We start from the raw sequence: 20479 nt of genomic DNA on the forward strand, positions 1-20479 counted from the left end.
TACTGTGTAAGGACTAAGCTTTAAAAGATTAATAACATTTGGGACTGAATGCATCCGGCAGGATGCATGTTTGCAGATTCTCATTCACTTGCAATTATTCAAGCAAACAATAATTTTAAGTGCTATTTGTCCACTAGCAGCACCAACAGCCACTAGCCAGCCACTACATTAAATAGTTAAAAAAATACAATAAAAAAATCTATGGGGCCCAGTAAGACCCGCATATTACAATAAGGGAAGTTTAACACCTCCCTATGCCATGATGTAGATGGGGGCATGTGTACTAATTATCTAAACCTAGTGAGTGGGCAGCTATTGCTACCCAGTTACTAGAAAGGCTCCATCCCATGGGCATGGGGCCTGTGAAATAACAAGGGTGATATTGGGTGGGAGACTTTTAAATCACTAATGGAGATGAATGGGGCCCCTAATAAACACAATCAAGGGGGAGGAGCCAATGTCTTCTCCCTGAGCCTAATATAGAATTTAGGGGGAGGATCTATCGTCCCTCCCATTGGCGGCTAGTGAAGGGCTCTAATTAATTAAACAATTTAGTCTTCCCCTCTTTAATATTAATATTAGGGACTTAATCTGTTGTCAATGGGTGGGGACTAGGGGGAGGACATTAGGACACTAAGTCCTCCCCCTGAATATTATAATACCCTCAGCAGCATTTTTTAAATACAGTTGAAATTCTGAATAAAAAATCTGCTGAAAACAGCTGATATTTATCAACTGTTTTCTGTCGAGAGAATTTAATTGAGGCCTCGGTCGGTAAGTTATTGTGACAAGTATGGAAATGAGCCTTAAAGGTTTTAATCACTAAACAACAAATTGTAGATAATTGCAATCTGTATGACAAAATGAAACCAAAATTATCTAATTTGGAAAAAGTCTGCAAGTCATCTATAATTTCAACTTGGCTATTTTAGCCTAAAGTTTGCAATTTGGATTTTATTTTACAACTCTTCAACATTCAGTAGATAAACCCCCAACATTCTTTTAACAAAGATTTAGCTAAAACAAAAAAAAATATTAATAATTGTATTGTATTCCAAGTTTAACATGTCATTAATGCTGGTGTTTATTCAATAACATAGAATTGGGGTAAAAAGAAAATGGAATTGCAATTTTGGACCAAATTTGTATTCTCCAAGATTTATATTTTTCCAGCTCAGCTGTTTTGCTTTTAAATTTACAATATTCCTGACAATTAACAATTACTATACATTTTTGTAATTTGGGTTTTGTAAAAAACATATACCTGATTTTGTAAATATCGTCCTTCTAGTTGATAAAGAAATGAAACCTGTAGAGAAAGTCATTGATAGATTAAATGGGTTCATGTATGTTTGTAGGTTGTCATAAACCTAGGTTTAGGTATATTTAACCCCTTAAGGACTGAACCAAATGTACACGTTGTGATCAAAACAAAACGTAAACAAAAACTTGAATTTGCGTTATATGTCTGTTCAGGCGTAATTCACCTCTTTCATATTATGTGCACCCACACTTATTATATATCATTTTATTCAGGGGAAACAGGGCTTTCATTTAACATCACATATTTAGGTATGAAACATAATTTAATATGAATAAAATATAAAAAAATGGAAAAAAATGGAAAAAAAATAGGAATTTAAAATTATTTTTTTTTAGTTCTACGTGACATTTTAACTGTGAGTGTCACAATACTGTTTGCTTTTACTTCAATAAAATACACATATTTGTGTTCAGCGATGTCTCACGTGTAAAACAGTACATCCTATGTACAGGTTTTATGGTGTTTTGGGAAGTTACAGGGTCAAATATAGCATGTTACATTTTACAGTTTTTTCACATTGAAATTCGCCAGATTGGTTCCGTTGCCTTTGAGACTGTATGGTAGCCCAGGAATAAGAATTACCCCTATGATGGTGAACCATTTGCAAAAGAAAACAACCCAAGGTATTGCAATGGGGTGTGTCAAGTATTTGTTAGTAGCCACTTAGTCACAAACACTGGCCAAAGTTAGTGTTAATATTTGTTTGTGTGTGAAAAATGCAAAAAACAAATTTGAACGCCAATTTTGGCCAATGTTTGTGACGAAGTGGCTACTAAAAAAGACTGAACATACCTCATTTGTTATAGTTTGGGTTGTCTACTATTGCAAATGGTATGCCATCATGGGGGTAATTTTTATTCCTGGGCTACCTTACGGTCTCAAAGGCAACATAACCAACCTGGCGAATTTCAATGTGAAAAAACTGAAATGCAAGCCTTATATTTGACTCTGTAACTTTTGAAAACACCATAAAACCTGTACATGAGGGGTACTGTTATACTCGGGAGACTTCGCTGAACACAAATATTTGTTTCAAAACAGTAAAATGTATCACAACAATTATATTGTCCGTGTAAGTGCCATTTGCGTCTGAAAAATGGAAAACAATTCACTTTCACTGACAATATCGTCGTTGTAATAAACATTTTACTGTTTTAAAACACTAATATTTGTGTTCAGTGAAGTCTTCCGAGTACAACAGTACCCCCCATGTACAGGTTTTATGGTGTCTTGGAAAGTTGCAGGGTTAAATAGAGTGATTGCAATTCAAATTCTCTGCACTTTCTGCCTTGGCTGTCAGGCATGTCAATCAAATTTTAATTAATTAAATCACATAATTATGTTACAAGATTGCTTAAATATACACGTAGAATTTTAATAGATATGCATATATATGTATTTAAAGTCTACGTGTACACGTATGTAGTTATTTATATAATTATATATATATATATATATATATATATATATATTTATGTGTATATATATATTTATGTGTATATATATATATATATATATATATATATATATTTGCGGTTATTTGTATTTTATATATATATATATATATATATATATATATATATATTGTGACAGAGTCTATGGGAGGGTAATAGAAGGAAGGTATCTAGGACCCAGAATCCTCCATAGTCTATACTCATTCACCTGCCCATTTAGCAACTGCTGAGGCTTTAATTAGCAGGTCTCAGAGCAGAAAGAGTCAGATACAATCTGACCTGCAGAGAGAGAGCAGGTCTGTGCAGAGCAGCATCTAAACAATGTGCTAAAGGTTGGTGAAACCAATGCTTATTTTTGATTTGTGTAGTTTATTACCCTGGTGAGTAAGGGACATTTCTTTATGTTTAGTTAGTGCTCAAATTTGAGCTAGGATTTATTTTGTAGATTTTCCTTTCTGTTGTGCTGCAGTTTTTGAACAAACTGATCGCTGTATGGATTTTTGTGCACGCTATAAATAAACCACACCATTTTTGCACCAGAGACTGTTGTTCTATGCCTGTTACCCTAGAGGACTGTGTTGCTTTGCCCATAAAGGTCACAATATATATATATAGATGCTGATTGGCCAGGGCTGTGTTTGAATCATGCTGGCTCGGCCCCTGATCTGCCTCTTTGTCGGTCTCAGCCAATCCTATGGGGAAGCATTGTGGTTGGATCAGGCCACCTCTTCTGATGATGTCAGCAGACTGCTTGTTTTCTGAGGCAAACAGCCTGCAGTGTTACAGCTTCAGGCTTGAATACAGTAAGATTTTGCTATATTTATGGAGGCATGATGGGCCCAGGGGGCTAGATGGTGGTTTTAACACTATAGGATCAGAAATACATGTTTGTGTTACTGACCCTATAGGGATCCTTTAAAATTAATCTCTGTGTAAGTTATTTAAAAAAAATAAATAAGAAGTCCAATGTACTATATAATCCTTGACAGTACTGGCTTATAGCCACAAAATGACCTTGAGAAAGCCCACAGTGCATTGGCGAAACACATTGATGAGGAAATGTCTTCTGAGCTCCTGAACATTAACAAGATCAATGGTGAGGAGCTGCAGCGTCTCTCCTGCTTTCAAACACCCATTCGGGTGTTTAGAATGAGACTAGTGGAACGAAATACACCGGTGGAGCGGTAACTCGTTTAACTATTGGAATATTGTGAATGCCTTTTTTGTGATTAGTGGAGATGGTAACCACACCAATATAGTGTAAGAGTTCCTATTAGGGGCACAGGTTGGGAAGTTTCAATAAATCAACAGTATCACACCATATTTGTTCCCCTGTATCTTTTAGGATATTGATACTCTGTGTGGAATGGAGAATTTCACTGCAAGTTGGATATATTGAAAATTAGGATCTGAACACCCTATCTCGGCTATAAACCAATACTGTCAAGGATTATACAGTATATTGGACTTATTTTTAAAAAACTTATACAGAGATTTATTTTATATATTGATTGTCAAGTGTAATCATTATTTATGTATTCAAAGGCTTATTCACTAAGCACTTCCACATATTGTTGTGCAATTTGGATTATTGAGAATTAGAAAATATTCCTATTATGTGGAGCTGCTGAATTATTTGGTTTTACATTTTAAGTTTTTTATTATTGTATATTTAGTGATTGTGCGCTGTCTTGTGTGTGTGTGTGTGTGTGTGTGTATATATATATATATATATGTGTGTTATTAGTAGATCATTAAAATTATGCTCTGCATAGGTTTTATATATATTTTGATTAGAGCAGTATGTGTAAATAAGAGACCAGAACAGCAACACAATGATGTGTATTGCAGAATATAGGAAAGTTGAAATGAACTTACTGGGAGAGCAGGAATAAAATACAGGACGTAATCTTCTGCCATACTGTAATCAGAAAACTAAATGTCAGATTATTAATGACTACAGATGCATGGCTTTTTATCACTACGAGGTACCTTCAGAAACCATTATTATTCATACTTGTAAACTATGAAATATTTTAGGGAAATTTATAATGATTAATAATGAACTATTCAGCCTCAGCAGGACTAAGATCAGGGCATGTGGAACATAAGGATCCACTCACTGCTCCAGGCTAAACTCCCTTAACCTCACACAAGAAATAATATACCGAAGAAGGCCCAAAGGAGACGAGGATTATCAAAGGTTATTGCTCTAAATACTAATGAGTTAACCCCTTAACCTCTTAAGACCGCAGCCAAATGTACAAGTTGTGATCAAAACAAAACGTAAACAAAACCTAGCATTTGCGCTATATGTCTGTCCAACCGTAATTCACCTCTTTCATATTAAATGCACCCACACTTATTATATGTCATTTTATTCAGGGGGAACAGGGCTTTCGTTTAAACATCAAATATTTAGGTATGGAACATAATTTAATATGAAAAAAATATAAAAAAAATGGGAGAAAATAAGAATTTTTTCTACGTGACATTTTAACTGTGAATGTCAAAATACTGTTTGCTTTTACTGCAGTAACATACACATATTTGTATTCAGCAATGTCTCACGTGTAAAACAGTACCCCCTATGTACAAGTTTTATGGTGTTTTGGGAAGTTACAGGGTCAAATATAGCGTGTTACATATTTCAGTTTTTTCACATTGAAATTCGCCAGATTGGTTAAGTTGCCTTTGATACCATATGGTAGCCCAGGAATAAGAATTACCCCCATGATGGCATATCATTTGCAAAAGTAGACAACCCAAGGTATTACAAATGGGGCATGTCCAGTTTTTTTTAGTAGCCACTAAGTCACAAACACTGGCTAAAGTTAGCGTTCATATTTGTTGTGCGTGAAAAATGCAAAAACCTAAATTGAACGATAATTTTGTGTTTTTTTTTACCATCCTGATGAAAGCCCAAATATGGGGCTGAAACGTTGATTTGATTTATTTTGAACATTAAAAGTTAAGTTTTAGTGATATTTACAAGTCCCTGAGTGCTGTTTTTCTATGCTATTTGCCTGACCTGCACCGGGCACATTATTTACCTGTTCTAGGAGTGCAAGCAATTTTGTATTTTTTATATACTTAGATCATATATATATAAAAATATATATATATGATCTAAGTATATATTATTTATTTTTACACTGATTTAACATGTTTTATTTTATTTTCAGGCACCAGGGGGAGTACCTGTCATTACAGGCACTCCCCCTGCTGGCATTACCATGGACGGCTATGCCGTCCATGTGATCGCGAGGTCCTCGCAAGGACCTCGCGATCACATGGCCCAGGGGGGCCGAAGAGGTTGTAAGGGGACTCCATGGGCTCCCAGGTAAGTCCCCATACCGCGATCGCCTGCGTGGGATCGCCGGCGACCGGGTAAGCACAAAAGATCGCAGGGCGTTCTATGCCGCCCTGCAGCGTTTAGAGCCACCAAAATAGGGACGGCATAGAACACCCTGCGGTCTTATGGGGTTAAGGACTGAGGCCGTTGAACAAGTTGTGATCAAAACAAAACGTAAACAAAACCCTGAATTTGCGCTATATGTCTGTTCAGGCGTAATTCGCCTCTTTCATATTATGTGCACCCACACCTATCATATATAATTTTGTTCAGGAGAAACAGGGCTTTCATGTCGCATCAAATATTTGTATATTAAACATAATTTAATATGAATACAACATTTTAAAAATTTAGAAATTAAGTTTTGCATGGCATTTTAACTGCAATAAAGTACACATACCCCCAATGTACAGGTTTTATGGTGTTTTGGAAAGTTACAGGGTCAAATATAGCACAGTACATTTTTCAGTTTATACACATTGAAATTTGCCAGACTGGTTATATTGCCTTTGAGACAGTTTGGTAGCCCAGGAATGACAATTACCCCCATGATGGCATACCATTTGCAAAAGTAGACAACCCAAGGTATTACAAATGGGGTATGTCCAGTCTTTATTAGTAGCCACTAAGTCACAAACACTGGCTAAAGTTAGCGTTCATATTTGTTGTGCGTGAAAAATGCAAAAAACTAAATTGAACGATAATTTTGGACAGTGTTTCTGATTAAGTGGGACTAAGTGGATATGCCCCATTTACAATACCTTGGGTTGTTTACTTTTGCAAATGGTATGCCATCTGTGACGAGACCAATCTCGCCACTGTGCATCGGAGGAGCCTGGTTGCCCGCCTGCTGCCTTTAGACTATGGCCCCATGTTGAAACTCTTGATTTTCCCCTGCAAAGACATGAAAGCCGGGTCATTCGGTGCTTGCCCTGTTTGAGCGGTGATACCCCAGATAGCTATGCCATGGAGCCCATTCGTATAATGAAAGACTTTGGCTCCATGGCAATTGAACTGTATGTGTGTGGTCTGAGCGCCATTCAGTAATACTGTGTGCTCAGACCTAAGCTATCTGGGGATATGTTGCATGTCTGTATTTTATGTAATAAATGTAACCTTGTGTATTTTATTGTATTCTACTGTCTTTTTACTGCCACGTGCTTAATGGAGTTTTGCCTCTGTCCTTGGAGATAATTGGATTACTTCCCAATTATCTCCAGGATAGAAGACTCTGTGGAACTGGTTTTGGGCAGAAAAGCCATGTTTCATTTGTTCACAAAGGACTACGATCTATCTTTTGAACCACTGGACCAATTTGTTTTTGACATATGTTTGTATTTGGAGTATGCTGATTCTGAAAATGTAAGTTTTATGTGAATGTGATGCATACTTTTAAAGTTATGAATAATGTGGAAAAACTGTATTTCTCTGCTTGTGATAATTACATTACCCATTGTGTAAGGGAATTGTATCACAGGCAGAGGGGAGGATTTTGTGTGGGAGTGTCTGAGTGTATTGTACGTGTTTATTGGTTGTTTTCCAAAACCCTGTGGGTGGTACTAATGTGTATATAAGAACAATAAACCCACAGCTCTGGCTGTTCACTGCTTGACCCTCAACACAGAGCTTTGTCTCGTTCTTGGGGGGATTTATTGTATGCTGTTCCAGTTCAACTGCTAGGAGTGTAAACCTTTCGTATGGTTTTTCCTATTTGACTGTTTACTGCATTCGTATGGTTCCGGTTCTGCTGTTTACGGCATTCACATGCTTGTCCGGTTCAGTGGCTTGGTGTCTACAGTAGCTGTGCCTGTGTCTCTGGAAGGGGAAGATATACTAAACGGTTTTTAATCCCTTTTTATGCCTGGGGGTGCCGTTACACCATCATGGGGGTAATTCTCATTCCTAGGCTACCATACGGTCTCAAAGGCAACATAACCAATCGTGCAAGTTTCAAAGTGAAAAAAAGGAAATTCAAGCCTTCTATTTGACTCACTTTTGAAAATACCATACAACCTTTACATGGGGGGTTCTGTTATACTCGGGAGACTTCGCTGAACACAAATATTGTTTCAAAATAGTAAAACGTATCACAACAATTATATAGTCAGTGAAAGCACAGTTTGTGAAAGAAAAATGAAAAAAAATGCATTTTTACTGACGATATTGTTATATGTTTTACTATTTTAACCCCTTAAGGACCAAACTTCTGGAATAAAAGGGAATCATGACATGTCACACATGTCATGTATCCTTAAGGGGTTAAACACTAATATTTGTGTTCAGTGAAATCTCCCAAGTAACAAATACCCCCCATGTACAGGTTTTATGGTGTCCTGGAAAGTTAAAGGGTTAAATAATAACAAATTCTCTGGACTTTCTGCCTGGGTTGTCTGACTTATTTATGTAAAAATACAATATATTTGTAGAATTTATATATATATATATATATATATATATATTTATATATATATATATATGTGTGTGTGTGTGTGTGTGTATATACCGTATTTATCGGCGTATAACACGCACTTTTTCCCCCTGAAAATAGGGGAAAAATCGTGGGTGCGTGTTATACGCCGATATCCCATAATTACTTACCTGTCCTGAAGCGTGGGCCGGCTTCACAGCGCGCACCGCGGTACAGGAACTTTAATTTCAGGTTCCGGTTTCCGGCGGGACTGAAAGGAAGTGTGCACAATAGTGTGCACACTTCCTTTTAGTCCCGCCGGAAACCGGAACCTTAAATTAAAGTTCCTGTACCGCGGTGCGCGCTGTGAAGCCGGCCCACGCTTCAGGACAGGTAAGTAATTATGGGAGGGGAGGAAAGTACACTATGGGAGGGGAGGGGGAGGAAAGTACACTATGGGAGGGGAGGGGGAGGAAAGTACACGAGGGGAGGGGGGGAGTACACTATGGGAGGGGAGGGGGGGGAGTACACTATGGGAGGGGAGGGGGGGGAAGTACACTATGGGAGGGGAGGGGGGGGAAAGTACACTATGGGAGGGGAGGGGGGAAAGTACACTATGGGAGGGGGGGGAAATACTATGGGAGGGGAGGGGGGGAAATACTATGGGAGGGGAGAGGGGGGAAATACTATGGGAGGGGAGGGGGGGGGAAATACTATGGGAGGGGAGGGGGGGAAATACTATGGGAGGGGAGGGGGGGGAAATACTATGAGAGGGGAGGGGGGGAGAATACTATGGGGGGGGAGAATACTATGGGAGGGGAGGGGGGAGAATACTATGGGAGGGGAGGGGGGAGAATACTATGGGAGGGGAGGGGGGGGAAAGTACACTATGGGAGGGGAGGGGGGAAAGTACACTATGGGAGGGGGGGGGAAATACTATGGGAGGGGAGGGGGGGAAATACTATGGGAGGGGAGAGGGGGGAAATACTATGGGAGGGGAGGGGGGGGGAAATACTATGGGAGGGGAGGGGGGGGAAATACTATGGGAGGGGAGGGGGGGGAAATACTATGAGAGGGGAGGGGGGGAGAATACTATGGGGGGGAGAATACTATGGGAGGGGAGGGGGGAGAATACTATGGGAGGGGAGGGGGGAGAATACTATGGGAGGGGAGGGGGGAGAATACTATGGGAGGGGAGGGGGGAGAATACTATGGAAGGGGAGGGGGGGGAGAATACTATGGAAGGGGAGGGGGGAGAATACTATGGGAGGGGAGGGGGGAATACTATGGGAGGGGGGGAGAATACTATGGAAAGGGGGGGGGGACACTATGGGATGAGGGGGGAACACTATGGGATGAGGGGGGAATACTATGGGATGAGGGGGGAATACTATGGGATGAGGGGGGGGGAATACTATGGGAGGGGGGGGATTTCCTGGAATTTCTTTCTAAAAATGAGGTGCGTGTTATACGCCTGTGCGTGTTATACGCCGATAAATACGGTAATTTTTTAAAATATTTTTTTTATATATATATATAGCTCTCTATCTATCTATCTATCTATCCCGGGAGCAGTGAGTGCGGGACATGAGGAGTTTATATATCTATATCTATATCTATATCTATATCTATATCTATATCTATATCTATATCTATATCTATATCTATATCTATATCTATAGATATAGATATAGATATAGATATAGATATAGATATAGATATAGATATATTTGATTGATAGATACATATATGTATTTTTAACATCATTATAAATTTATTTTGAATTTAATATATACGGTATGTATATTAAAATCAAAATACAGTTAGAACAAATTAAAACCGCTATATAAGTTTTTTAAAACGTATTTTTATTATTTTCTTTCTTTTCTTTTATTCAATTTATTAATTAATTTTTTTGTTTTATATATATATATATATATATATATATATATATATATATATATATATATATATATATATATATATATATATATATATATAATTATTAACTTCATTCTAAGTGTATTTTAATATTAATATATATAATTATATATATTAATATTAAAATACACTTTTATTAATGATGTATGTATGTGTATATAAAAGTACTTAGAATATATATATATATATATATATATATATATATATATATAATTTATATACTTTTATTGATCTAAGTACAGTTGTACCTCGGTTTACAAACGTCTCGGTTAACATAATTTTCAGTTTCCAAATAAAAATCCATTGAAAATAATGCCCCAAATTACTATTTATTTTTTTCGCAATAGGAAGCAAGTTTATATCGCCGCCCCGTGCATTCTGGAGTCTGTGGGTAGCACGTGGCGTCGAGTGTGGAGGTGTTGGAGCGTCTTTTTGCAGTTTTGGAGCCATTCAGGAAATGTTTTGCATCGGTTTTGGGACTTTTCAATGCATTTCTGCAAGTGCAAGTATGAAGGACAGCGGGGACGCTCTATGCCGCCCGCCGGTGATTAGGACCGCCTAAAAAAGAACTGCATAGAACGCTCGCCGTCCTTAAGAGGTTAAAAATGTGCTTTGTTTGTGTATGCACTGTTTGTGGAGCATCTCCAAGCATCCTGAGATGTGTGCCTTTATTGATTCCGTGGGTATGGCTGGGCCTTAAAGGGCATGCCAGCAATTCCACTTATGTCCACAATGATTGTGAATCTGTTTGGTTTCTTGCTCAGTGTTTCCCACACTGCTCCAGGATCCCCTCATAATGACAGAACCCTAGCGGATCCATCTCAGCATGTATAGGAGCAGCATGGGGTTCAGCAAGATGAATGTACATAGCATCCCGCCTGCATAGGGGGCGTGGACACCATCTCTCCCAGAGGGGCATGCACTTATATGGACCCAGAGACCCTTCCTCATTGGAGGGCTCCCATTCCCTCTCCCCTATTTAGACCCAGGCCACCCTGGGTTCCTTGCTCAGTTGTACTTGTAAACTCTCAGAGGTGTGATCCTGCCTTGGGCATTGGTTACACCCTGCGCTCATGTTCCGGCCTTGGTTAACCGCTGCCTATCTGAGCCAGCTGTGGTTAACCCCTGCCTGCCTGAACCAGCCATTTTTCACTCTTGCCTACCTGAACCAGCTGTGGTTAACCCTTGTCTGTCTGAACCAGTCATGGCTCACCCTTGCCTGCCTGAACCAGCCTTGGTTCACCCTTGGCTGCCTGAATCAACCACGGTTCACCCTTCTCTGCCTGATCTGGTCCTGGATCACCTGGTAATCCTTTGCTTATTTGTTTAACCAACCAAAGACTTTATACTTTTGTTTCACTGATCCTACCATGAATACCTAATTATTAAGACTCTACTTTGCTGATCCTGGCCTTGCACTATTGGGTATTGTTCTTGGACTTTTCAGTTAATGTCCTTTGTTTTATCACTAAAACTTAAAGTTAAGTAACTGTTTTGTCCGAATCTCTGTATACTGAGCCCATTCACCTCAAACATGTGACAACACACAGCCCAGCTCATATTTAATTGAATCAGAATGTGTGGAACAATCATCAGAGCCAATGATTGCACATATGCAGTCCACAGGTCTGCTCTTTGGGAAGGATAGGGAGATAAGTCGAAGCTGTGCACAAGTTGGACAATATTGACATTAAAGAGACAGAGCTGAGAATTCCAACTGCCTGGCAGACAGCTCTTGGGGCTGTCTTATAATTACAGATATATCTATGTATCACTGAAATTATAAGACTCTCATAGATGTACAGGGTATATGGTACTCTCTTAACAATAAACTTTGCAATAAAGCAAATTTGCTATGTTTGTAACACTGCCTCTTTAAGCATTATTAGTTTTTTTTTATTTTAGAAAACAATTAATAGATATAGGAATAGTAAAGATTATTTTATAATAACCCTTTGTCAGAAACATTACATAACTAGTCACTTACTTTCAGTAGCTCTTTTAGAAGCTACCAAAACAAATCAGTGTACGTAAAGGGAATGAAAATTTGGGAAATTAATTCATTCAAGACAAATGTTCTGTGTAAAGAAAATATTTTGAAAAACAATAGGAATAGATTAAAAATGTAAACTTGTCATACCGGGCCACCCTTGGGTCCTGTCTGAAGAATAATAGAATGTTCTCTGTGTTAACAAACAGTGCCCAGCATGGAAAGCAAGCAAGCATCAGGATAAGGATTCCCCGTTGCACAATAACTCCAATAAGTTTTAGATTTTTGCTGCCAAATATCTAAAAGACATACAAAAAACAAACAAACAGAATTTACCGAATACTCTAACCTTAAGTGATAATCCATCACATTCAGTCTTGTTCCATGACATTACCAACATTAAGAGCTGCCAAAAGTGTGCTATGTAGGATATATAGATGGAGGTTGCAGGGATATATGATATATGATTTATATAATTCTCTGAATATGATTTAATTGTAATCACTGGTTAGTTTCTCTTTATTTTTTTTATTTAGGAAACAGAAGGAATTATAGTTGAATTTGGATTAGGATTTTTCCCCCTATCTATGTGCTATACTTTTGTGACAGGGATGTTTGACATTAATACTAATATTTAACATATTAAATAATAATATTAATATAATATTTATCACATACAAATTGTGATAATTATAGTTCTGCTCTGAGAAAAAAAACAATGTATTGCTGATTTTTAAAAGATTTAAAATTTCTAGCCTAAGTTGTAATTTTTGTGTTTTTTTTAATACAAATTGCTAAATATATATGGTGTCTAACTATTTGTAACAAATCAAAGTATTTTATGTGGGCATTATCTCTATAGAGTCTTCTACACCCATCTCCATGGCAACACAATATGGTCACGGTGGAAAGTCTTTCCCTGTGTGGGGGTCACAAGATCCCTTGCTCTCAGAGCAGTGTTTCCTGGTTGCTATATTGCGGCCGTAGACTTGGTTAGATTAGAAAGCATTCTATTATCACTTAAGTATTTGGTTGTATGGTAGTTGTTTAATTATAATTGTCATGGTGGCTTGTTCTTTTTAAAGTCTGCATTTTGGAGAATTAGGTATGCCTTGACACTTTACATATTGTTTTAGGGATATATGATGCCAGACCTCACAACTCCAGCAACCTCCATCAGTCAATCCATATGGCACATGCTCCTCATGAGTAGAACCATTCACACTCAGATCTGTGAACGTAAAAAGGTCATTTGTTTGTACTTGTGCCCCAGGCTAAAAGTTGCCATCCCTTATTGTATTCTTTCACATGATTTCCTTCATGATGATCTATCCCTGTATCACTCCTCTTTGCTCTTGTCTCTCACGTTAATTTTCTATTAATGCTCCCTCGCCTATCCAAACTTTTCAACTTCTTTGCCTTCAAATTTTCTCCTTCTCTCAGTTTCACTTTTTCTTGCATCTTTTTATTCCTACCTTTTTACAAGCCAAAGATTGCTGATCCTGTCCTTTAGAAATTTCCTTTGATTTGGTTGTTTTGTGTTTATGTTATAAATATAGCTTGAGTTAAGCCTGTGTTAACTATTTATAAAACCTGTACCAGGTTGACTTTCAGTAGCTTAGCATGTTTCCAAGTAACCCCAATAGAGTCAGAGGATGCCCAAATATTCTAGTCCCATTAAAGTATATAGGACCAGAAAGTACCCAATCTCAATAGTCCCGTTAACCAATAAACCCTGGCAACTATGGGTACTCAAGGCTACCCAACCCCCATATCAATTACCTTTTCTACTCTCTACATCTAATACATATTTAAGAGGAAGGCAGTAAATCTTAAATAAACAAATAAATAAACCATAAAAATAAAAAATACTTACTTGATAAAGTTGCTTGGACATCTTCTATACTATTCCTCTATCTACTCTGCAATCTTCTATCTCATCTTCTGTCACACAGGGTGGCAGGGAGAGAGGAAAATACCTGTATTTGCCTAATTGTGGCTTGATTAGCTCTCTCTTATTACAGGCTGGGGCTCTCACAGATCCCATCGTATATTATTTTAATATCTTTGTTAACCCTTCAGCTTCATGGAAGCGCAATTAAATTTAATTATTGTCCCAGTTTGTTTCCCGGTGTAGTGCAAACTTTGCACATCTGGAAAATGGATTTCATGAGTACTGTTCAGAAGTCAACTTGAGAGCCATATACTTTTTGTATTTATTATTTCAACATACATAAAGGAAATATAACTTTTAGTTGAATACCTGCGAAATGAGTGTGTCACATGCTGAAGCCAGCCCTAGGCCCACAGAAATCCCAGTCACAGCAATAACCTATAAACAAAGAAAGAAAAAGAAATCCCAAGATAAATGATCAATAACCTATGTAAATATGTATGTTCTAGACCAGTGTTTCCCAACCCAGTCCTCAAGGCACACCTACCAGTCCAGGATTTAAGGATTACCCAGTTTTGTCTAAGGTGTTTTTAGAAAAAAAAGAAAAAACACCTTAGACACAACTGGGTCACCCCTAAATCCTGGACTGGTAGGTGTGCCTTGAGGACTGGGTTGGGAAACACTGTTCTAGACTACTTATGCGTATTTTGGACTATATTGGCCACTTTATGTAACAACTAAGCACGATAATTAAAATACAAACAGCACAAATTACGTTATATTCCTTGGTCTTACCCACTGTGATGCATGACTAGAGTAATTTGACCTATGTGTTACCTAATATTTATACCCCTATGAAATAGGAAGTCATGTTTGAACTATTTCCTGTTCCAGATGCAAATCACACAGGTGTACTAAAAAATTTCAACTATCATTGGGAACAGGGCTGGACTGACAATGAAAAGCAGCCATGCAAAAAAAATTCTATACCAGACCCATAAAGCATTGCACCATCATAATGTGCAAATGTGGAAGCTGAAAATAAAAACCTTAAAACTGAAAACTATTACTCAAACGTGAAAAAAAGCACTCATAGGGCTTCAAAATTAACACAAGAGCAAATTTATTTTAAGCAGACGTGCATTTGCATATAATCAATATCTTAGTCCAACTACCTGAAATGGTGAATGTATGCTATTGCACTGCAGTGAAAAAATATGTTATCTTGTTTATTTTGAAGTAATAAGAGTGTGCTCTTTAGTTTGGCTGAGATCATCATATTTGATGATCTCAGCCAATCCATGCTTTCCCATAGGAAAGCATTGTGAGGCTATTGTGCATGTGTGGCAACATTTTACTCTTCGTTGCACCAATCAGCATCTCCTCATAGAGATGCATTGAATCAATGCATCTCTATGGGGAGCATTTAGTGCCTACATACAGAGCGTGGAGACGCTAAACATAGGTGCTGCACACTGCGCAGCACCAGACTTAGAAGTAGCGCTACAGGCCATCTGCGTGACCATCACTAGAGATGTTCCTAGGCAGCAGTGTAAACACTACCTTTTCTCTCCCAGCCCGTCCATGTGTCCCATTAGCTCTCCCTCCAAGCCCCCATGTGTCCCATTAGCCTCCTTCCCAGCCCTCCATGTGTCCCATTAGCTCTGCCTCCCTTCCCCTCATAAGTCCCCCTCCCAGTGTCTATATTGCCCCCTTCCCAGTCCTCCATGTGTCCCATTAGTCTCCCATGTGTCCCATAAGCCTCCCTCCCAGCCCCCATTGGTCTCCCTCACAGCCTCCTATGTGTCCCATTAGTCTCCCTTTCAGCCTCCCATGTGTCCCATTAGTCTCCCTTCCAGCCTCCCTCCCAGCTCCTCATGCACCCTATTAGCTTGCCTCTACCTCCCAGTGTCTCATTATTCCTCCCTTCCCCTCCCCTCCCCATACCTTGTGGTGGCCGAGCATGCTACATTCAGTGTCTGGCAGGAAGGGAGCGCTTCTCCTCCTGCCGGTTACCCTGTAATTGCGGGCCGGTGCGCACTCAGTGGCCGGGGCCGGCATACTATCGGGCTGGTGCCGGCCCACCGGGAAATTTCTTGGTATCTCAGTGGGCCAGTCCGACCCTGAGTGGGAATATACTTCAAATATAATTTTCTCATATGAATTCATAGGGGTGTCTACTATTGTGCCACATATGTATTTAATAAAGATGTATTTATTTATTTTGATAAACCTGTGTGATGCGTGCAAGTTTTTGATATCCATGAGAGCAGAGTATTTTTTGTGTATTTTTGTTAACAAAAGATCAAAGATCACAATAAAGACAATATTTCACAGCCTTCTTTGCTCTATCAAGAGTGTCAATATTAATGGAAGGCACTGACTATTCTTATAGAATATGCATTCTTCAGGGATGTGAGCATAATGTAGTCAGTAGTGGTTGCTCAATGTTCTATGAAATACAGCCCTGCAGTATAAAGCTTTATAAATGACCCTGAATAAATGAACACTCCATTAACAAAATAACAATTTCAGCAAACTAAAATATGTTATGTATTCAGAGTGTTCCTTTACCTAAGCATCAGAAATGGACAATAATAGTCATAATGGATTTTTCATGCCTCCATGGGTGGAACTGGTCTATAAACATATGGCAGCCATACTGTGATTGCTAGCAGTTTACCCACAGCCCAGTTAAGTGTTTGGTACATCTATGTGTAGAGCTAGAGCCTGCATGTGGTGTGTGCAGCGCTTGGATGAAATTTATATTGGGCAGCATTATATCAGTCTACTGATTTCACAGCTCTGAGTGGCTAGGTTAAAATGAATGAATTTGTACAAATCACTGCATTTATAAGCCACTCTATGAGTTAAACATGGGTGTAGGGTACTCTGTGCACCATTACCTTTGCAATAATGCAAATTTGTTAAAGCGCTTAAATGACCTTTTAAGGCTGATATATTAGCTGTAAAACTTTAGCATGAATCTTTACAGTCAAATGAGTAACTGTGTGCTGAGCAATTGATTTGACTTTCACTTACAATTACTGCCTCTCTTCTTAGAATAATCGAGAAAAAAAAAGTCATTTTGAAACTTACTGCATTGGCAAGTGTTACAGCATCCAGTTCTACTTTGCCCAGATGACCACAGAATATGGAGCTGACAATGTTTATGGAAAAGCATAGCAGCTGTGAAAGAATCTGAACCCAAGAAAAAAAAAATGTCAAGATAATTTTAATTAAAAACAAACCATATTTTGTATATCATGCGCTATAAAATTAATGTTTTATTGGAAAATCTTAATTGTAATATATAACGTGGCTAATGGAACTTACAAGAGCCAAACTATTTTACACGCAATCTAGAAAGTCATCAGTAACAGGCGTATAACAGTCAGAGCTCCTCCTGAGATAAGATTTCATAGAACGGTTTGAAAATATGTTGTTTCTTATCTGGCTATCTCCTAGCTGTCTGTTTCAAACTTTCCTGTCTTTTCCAATAGTTGAGTTTCTATCATGTGTTCCACTTCCTAGAATAATTCATGCATCTGCAAAACTATAAAAATAGCTGATATAATCCATTATACGTTGAGTGTGAATTAATAGTGTAGCGCTTAAAACTGTAGGTAAATATAGAAAATTCACTCTTCCAAAGTGCTCCAATACCAATTTTTAGACAATAACCCGTAATTGGTGTTATAAAGTGCTCAAGAAATAATAAACAATAAATTAGTTCCAAAAAATGATTTGTCAACACTTTCATATGCGTGCTCCAAAATCCTTCTAAGTATTTACAACATCACAATTGTGCAAAACAATGTGTCATACATTATTATTACTGTGTTACCCAAAAAATAATAAATATTATGTGAGTAAAAATTACTTAGCAGCGAAATATGTCAAGGGATTTGACTAATTATGAGAGGTTGACATTTTTAGTTTATAAAAAGAGCAACTGTAACAAGAAAACAATGGGTTATTAGAATTTCAATATATATAAAAGGCGCTTAAGAGATAATTTTAAGTCAATAAAAAGTTAGATCTATCAGCTGCTCAACACTATCTAAATGTCAACCCTAGGGACACTTGTAAAAAACGTTGAGTGTCAATTAACAGTGTAGGTAGGTAATTAACTGTAGGTAAATATAGAAACTAAAAAACACAAAGAACAAAAAGTTCTATGTCCCTGTGTAACACCCGTGCACACTACCCCAAAATCTCCCAAGAGGGGGCAGTGGTTACAGGTGTTACGCAGAGACAGGAGTACCGATATGAGACTCCAGATGTCTCAGAGGGGCTTAACCCCAAGTAGAAGCAGAACAATAAACAATGAAATATGCAAACAGTCTCAGTATGTAAGTGAGACTCTCTGCATAGTCTGGAAAAATATATAGCGCGGTTGAGTCTGAATACAAAACCTGGCTATCAAAATAATATGGTCAGAGACCCCAATCAAACAAAGTATATACAAGTGATCCTACAATCCCATGCCAACCCAGAGTAGTAAAGATAAGGAGATAATTTAGTGGATATCCTCACTCCACCCTAGTAATGAGCTTTATTGTAATCTGCTATAGGGATGTGAGTGCCAAATAACTGAATCTCCATAATCTATACACCCTAGGGAATGTCAATGTTAGGATAAATAAAGGCTCAAAATTTGAGCTATCTCCAGGACAGAGAGAGATGGAAACTGATATAGGAGTAAAAAGTCAGTCAAAATCAGACTGATAGTTTAAATTAAGAAAGCCTCTCTCCCTGTAAAACTAACTAGACAGGCATAGGAAAGAAAAGAAGGAAATTCAATTAAATAGTGATCATGGTGCTACAAACACCAGTGCCCAGTGCAGAAAAAACGCCCAACATACGTTTCTGCCAGGGGACATGAAACTGCCAGGGGACATGAATACCTTATGGCCAATAGGATGTAGGGGTGTGTATCACCAGCTGTCTGTAATATCCTAGCTATCAGACTGCGACCGCATCAACTACGAATCACGTAGTGAGTATGGAGGAGGAGTCCAGAGCCGGTCATGTGACCCCCCGTGCCGCGCGTCACATGACGCATCCGGCACTTCCCCAACTGTTTATAACATCTGCAGGAGACCATGTATCAGAGTATCCCCTAAACATATCTGTTTAGGGACAAGATTGGATATTCCACTTATTACATAGCATACATAGGTGCTAGGTTATGGCAAGACATGGATGGGGACATATATGCATCTACTTGCATTATGGGCACTTTCGGTTTATCCTTATATTGAGACACTTCAGTTCTGCCCCGCTGTCATCTGGGGTCCGCCCACGTGAGGATGATGGGCGGAGCCGAGCGGCGATGACGAGCGGGCCCCGCCCAGTTGGGGAAGTGCCAGATGCGTCATGTGACGCGCGGCACGGCGGGTCACGTGACCGGCTCTGGACTCCTCCTCCATACTCACTACGTGATTCGTAGTTGATGCGGTCGCAGTCTGATAGCTAGGATATTACAGACAGCTGGTGATACACACCCCTACATCCTATTGGCCATAAGGTATTCATGTCCCCTGGCAGTTTGGGTATTTAAGTGGCTTCCTATCAGTCATATGTTGTCCCCTGACGAAGGTGCATCTCCTTAGCACCGAAACGTACGTTGGCCGTTTTTTCTGCACTGGGCACTGGTGTTTGTAGCACCATGATCACTATTTAATTTAACTTCCTTCTTTTCTTTCCTATGCCTGTCTAGTTAGTTTTACAGGGAGAGAGGCTTTCTTAATTTAAACGATCAGTCTGATTTTGACTGACTTTTTACTCCTATATCAGTTTCCATCTCTCTCTGTCCTGGAGATAGCTCAAATTTTGAGCCTTTATTTATCCTAACATTGCCATTCCCTAGGGTGTATAGATTGTGGAGATTCAGTTACTTGGCACTCACATCCCTATATCAGATTACAATAAAGCTCATTACTAGGGTGGAGTGAGGATATCCACTAAATTATCTCCTTATCTTTACTACTCTGGGTTGGCATGGGATTGTAGGATCACTTGTATATACTTTGTTTCATTGGGGTCTCTGACCATATTATTTTGATAGCCAGGTTTTGTATTCAGACTCAACCGCGCTATATATTTTTC

At 38.6% G+C, this 20479-nt stretch overlaps 1 protein-coding gene across 1 annotated transcript in view; it reads right to left on the reverse strand.

The window, feature by feature from the left end:
- Positions 1 to 20479, reverse strand: part of LOC134565841 (multidrug and toxin extrusion protein 2-like) — a 109380-nt gene that overhangs the window by 50038 nt on the left and 38863 nt on the right. Inside the window, exons 2-6 of the mRNA XM_063425547.1 lie at positions 17465 to 17566; positions 14735 to 14803; positions 12622 to 12770; positions 4657 to 4699; positions 1265 to 1309 (exon numbers count right to left, since the gene is read on the reverse strand). Of these exons, the coding sequence (XP_063281617.1) occupies positions 1265 to 1309; positions 4657 to 4699; positions 12622 to 12770; positions 14735 to 14803; positions 17465 to 17566 (408 nt within the window). The remainder of the gene's footprint in view (positions 1 to 1264; positions 1310 to 4656; positions 4700 to 12621; positions 12771 to 14734; positions 14804 to 17464; positions 17567 to 20479) is intronic.

The sequence above is a fragment of the Pelobates fuscus genome, chromosome 1 (genome assembly GCF_036172605.1).
Source record: "Pelobates fuscus isolate aPelFus1 chromosome 1, aPelFus1.pri, whole genome shotgun sequence".
Classification (NCBI taxonomy): Eukaryota; Metazoa; Chordata; class Amphibia; order Anura; family Pelobatidae; genus Pelobates; species Pelobates fuscus.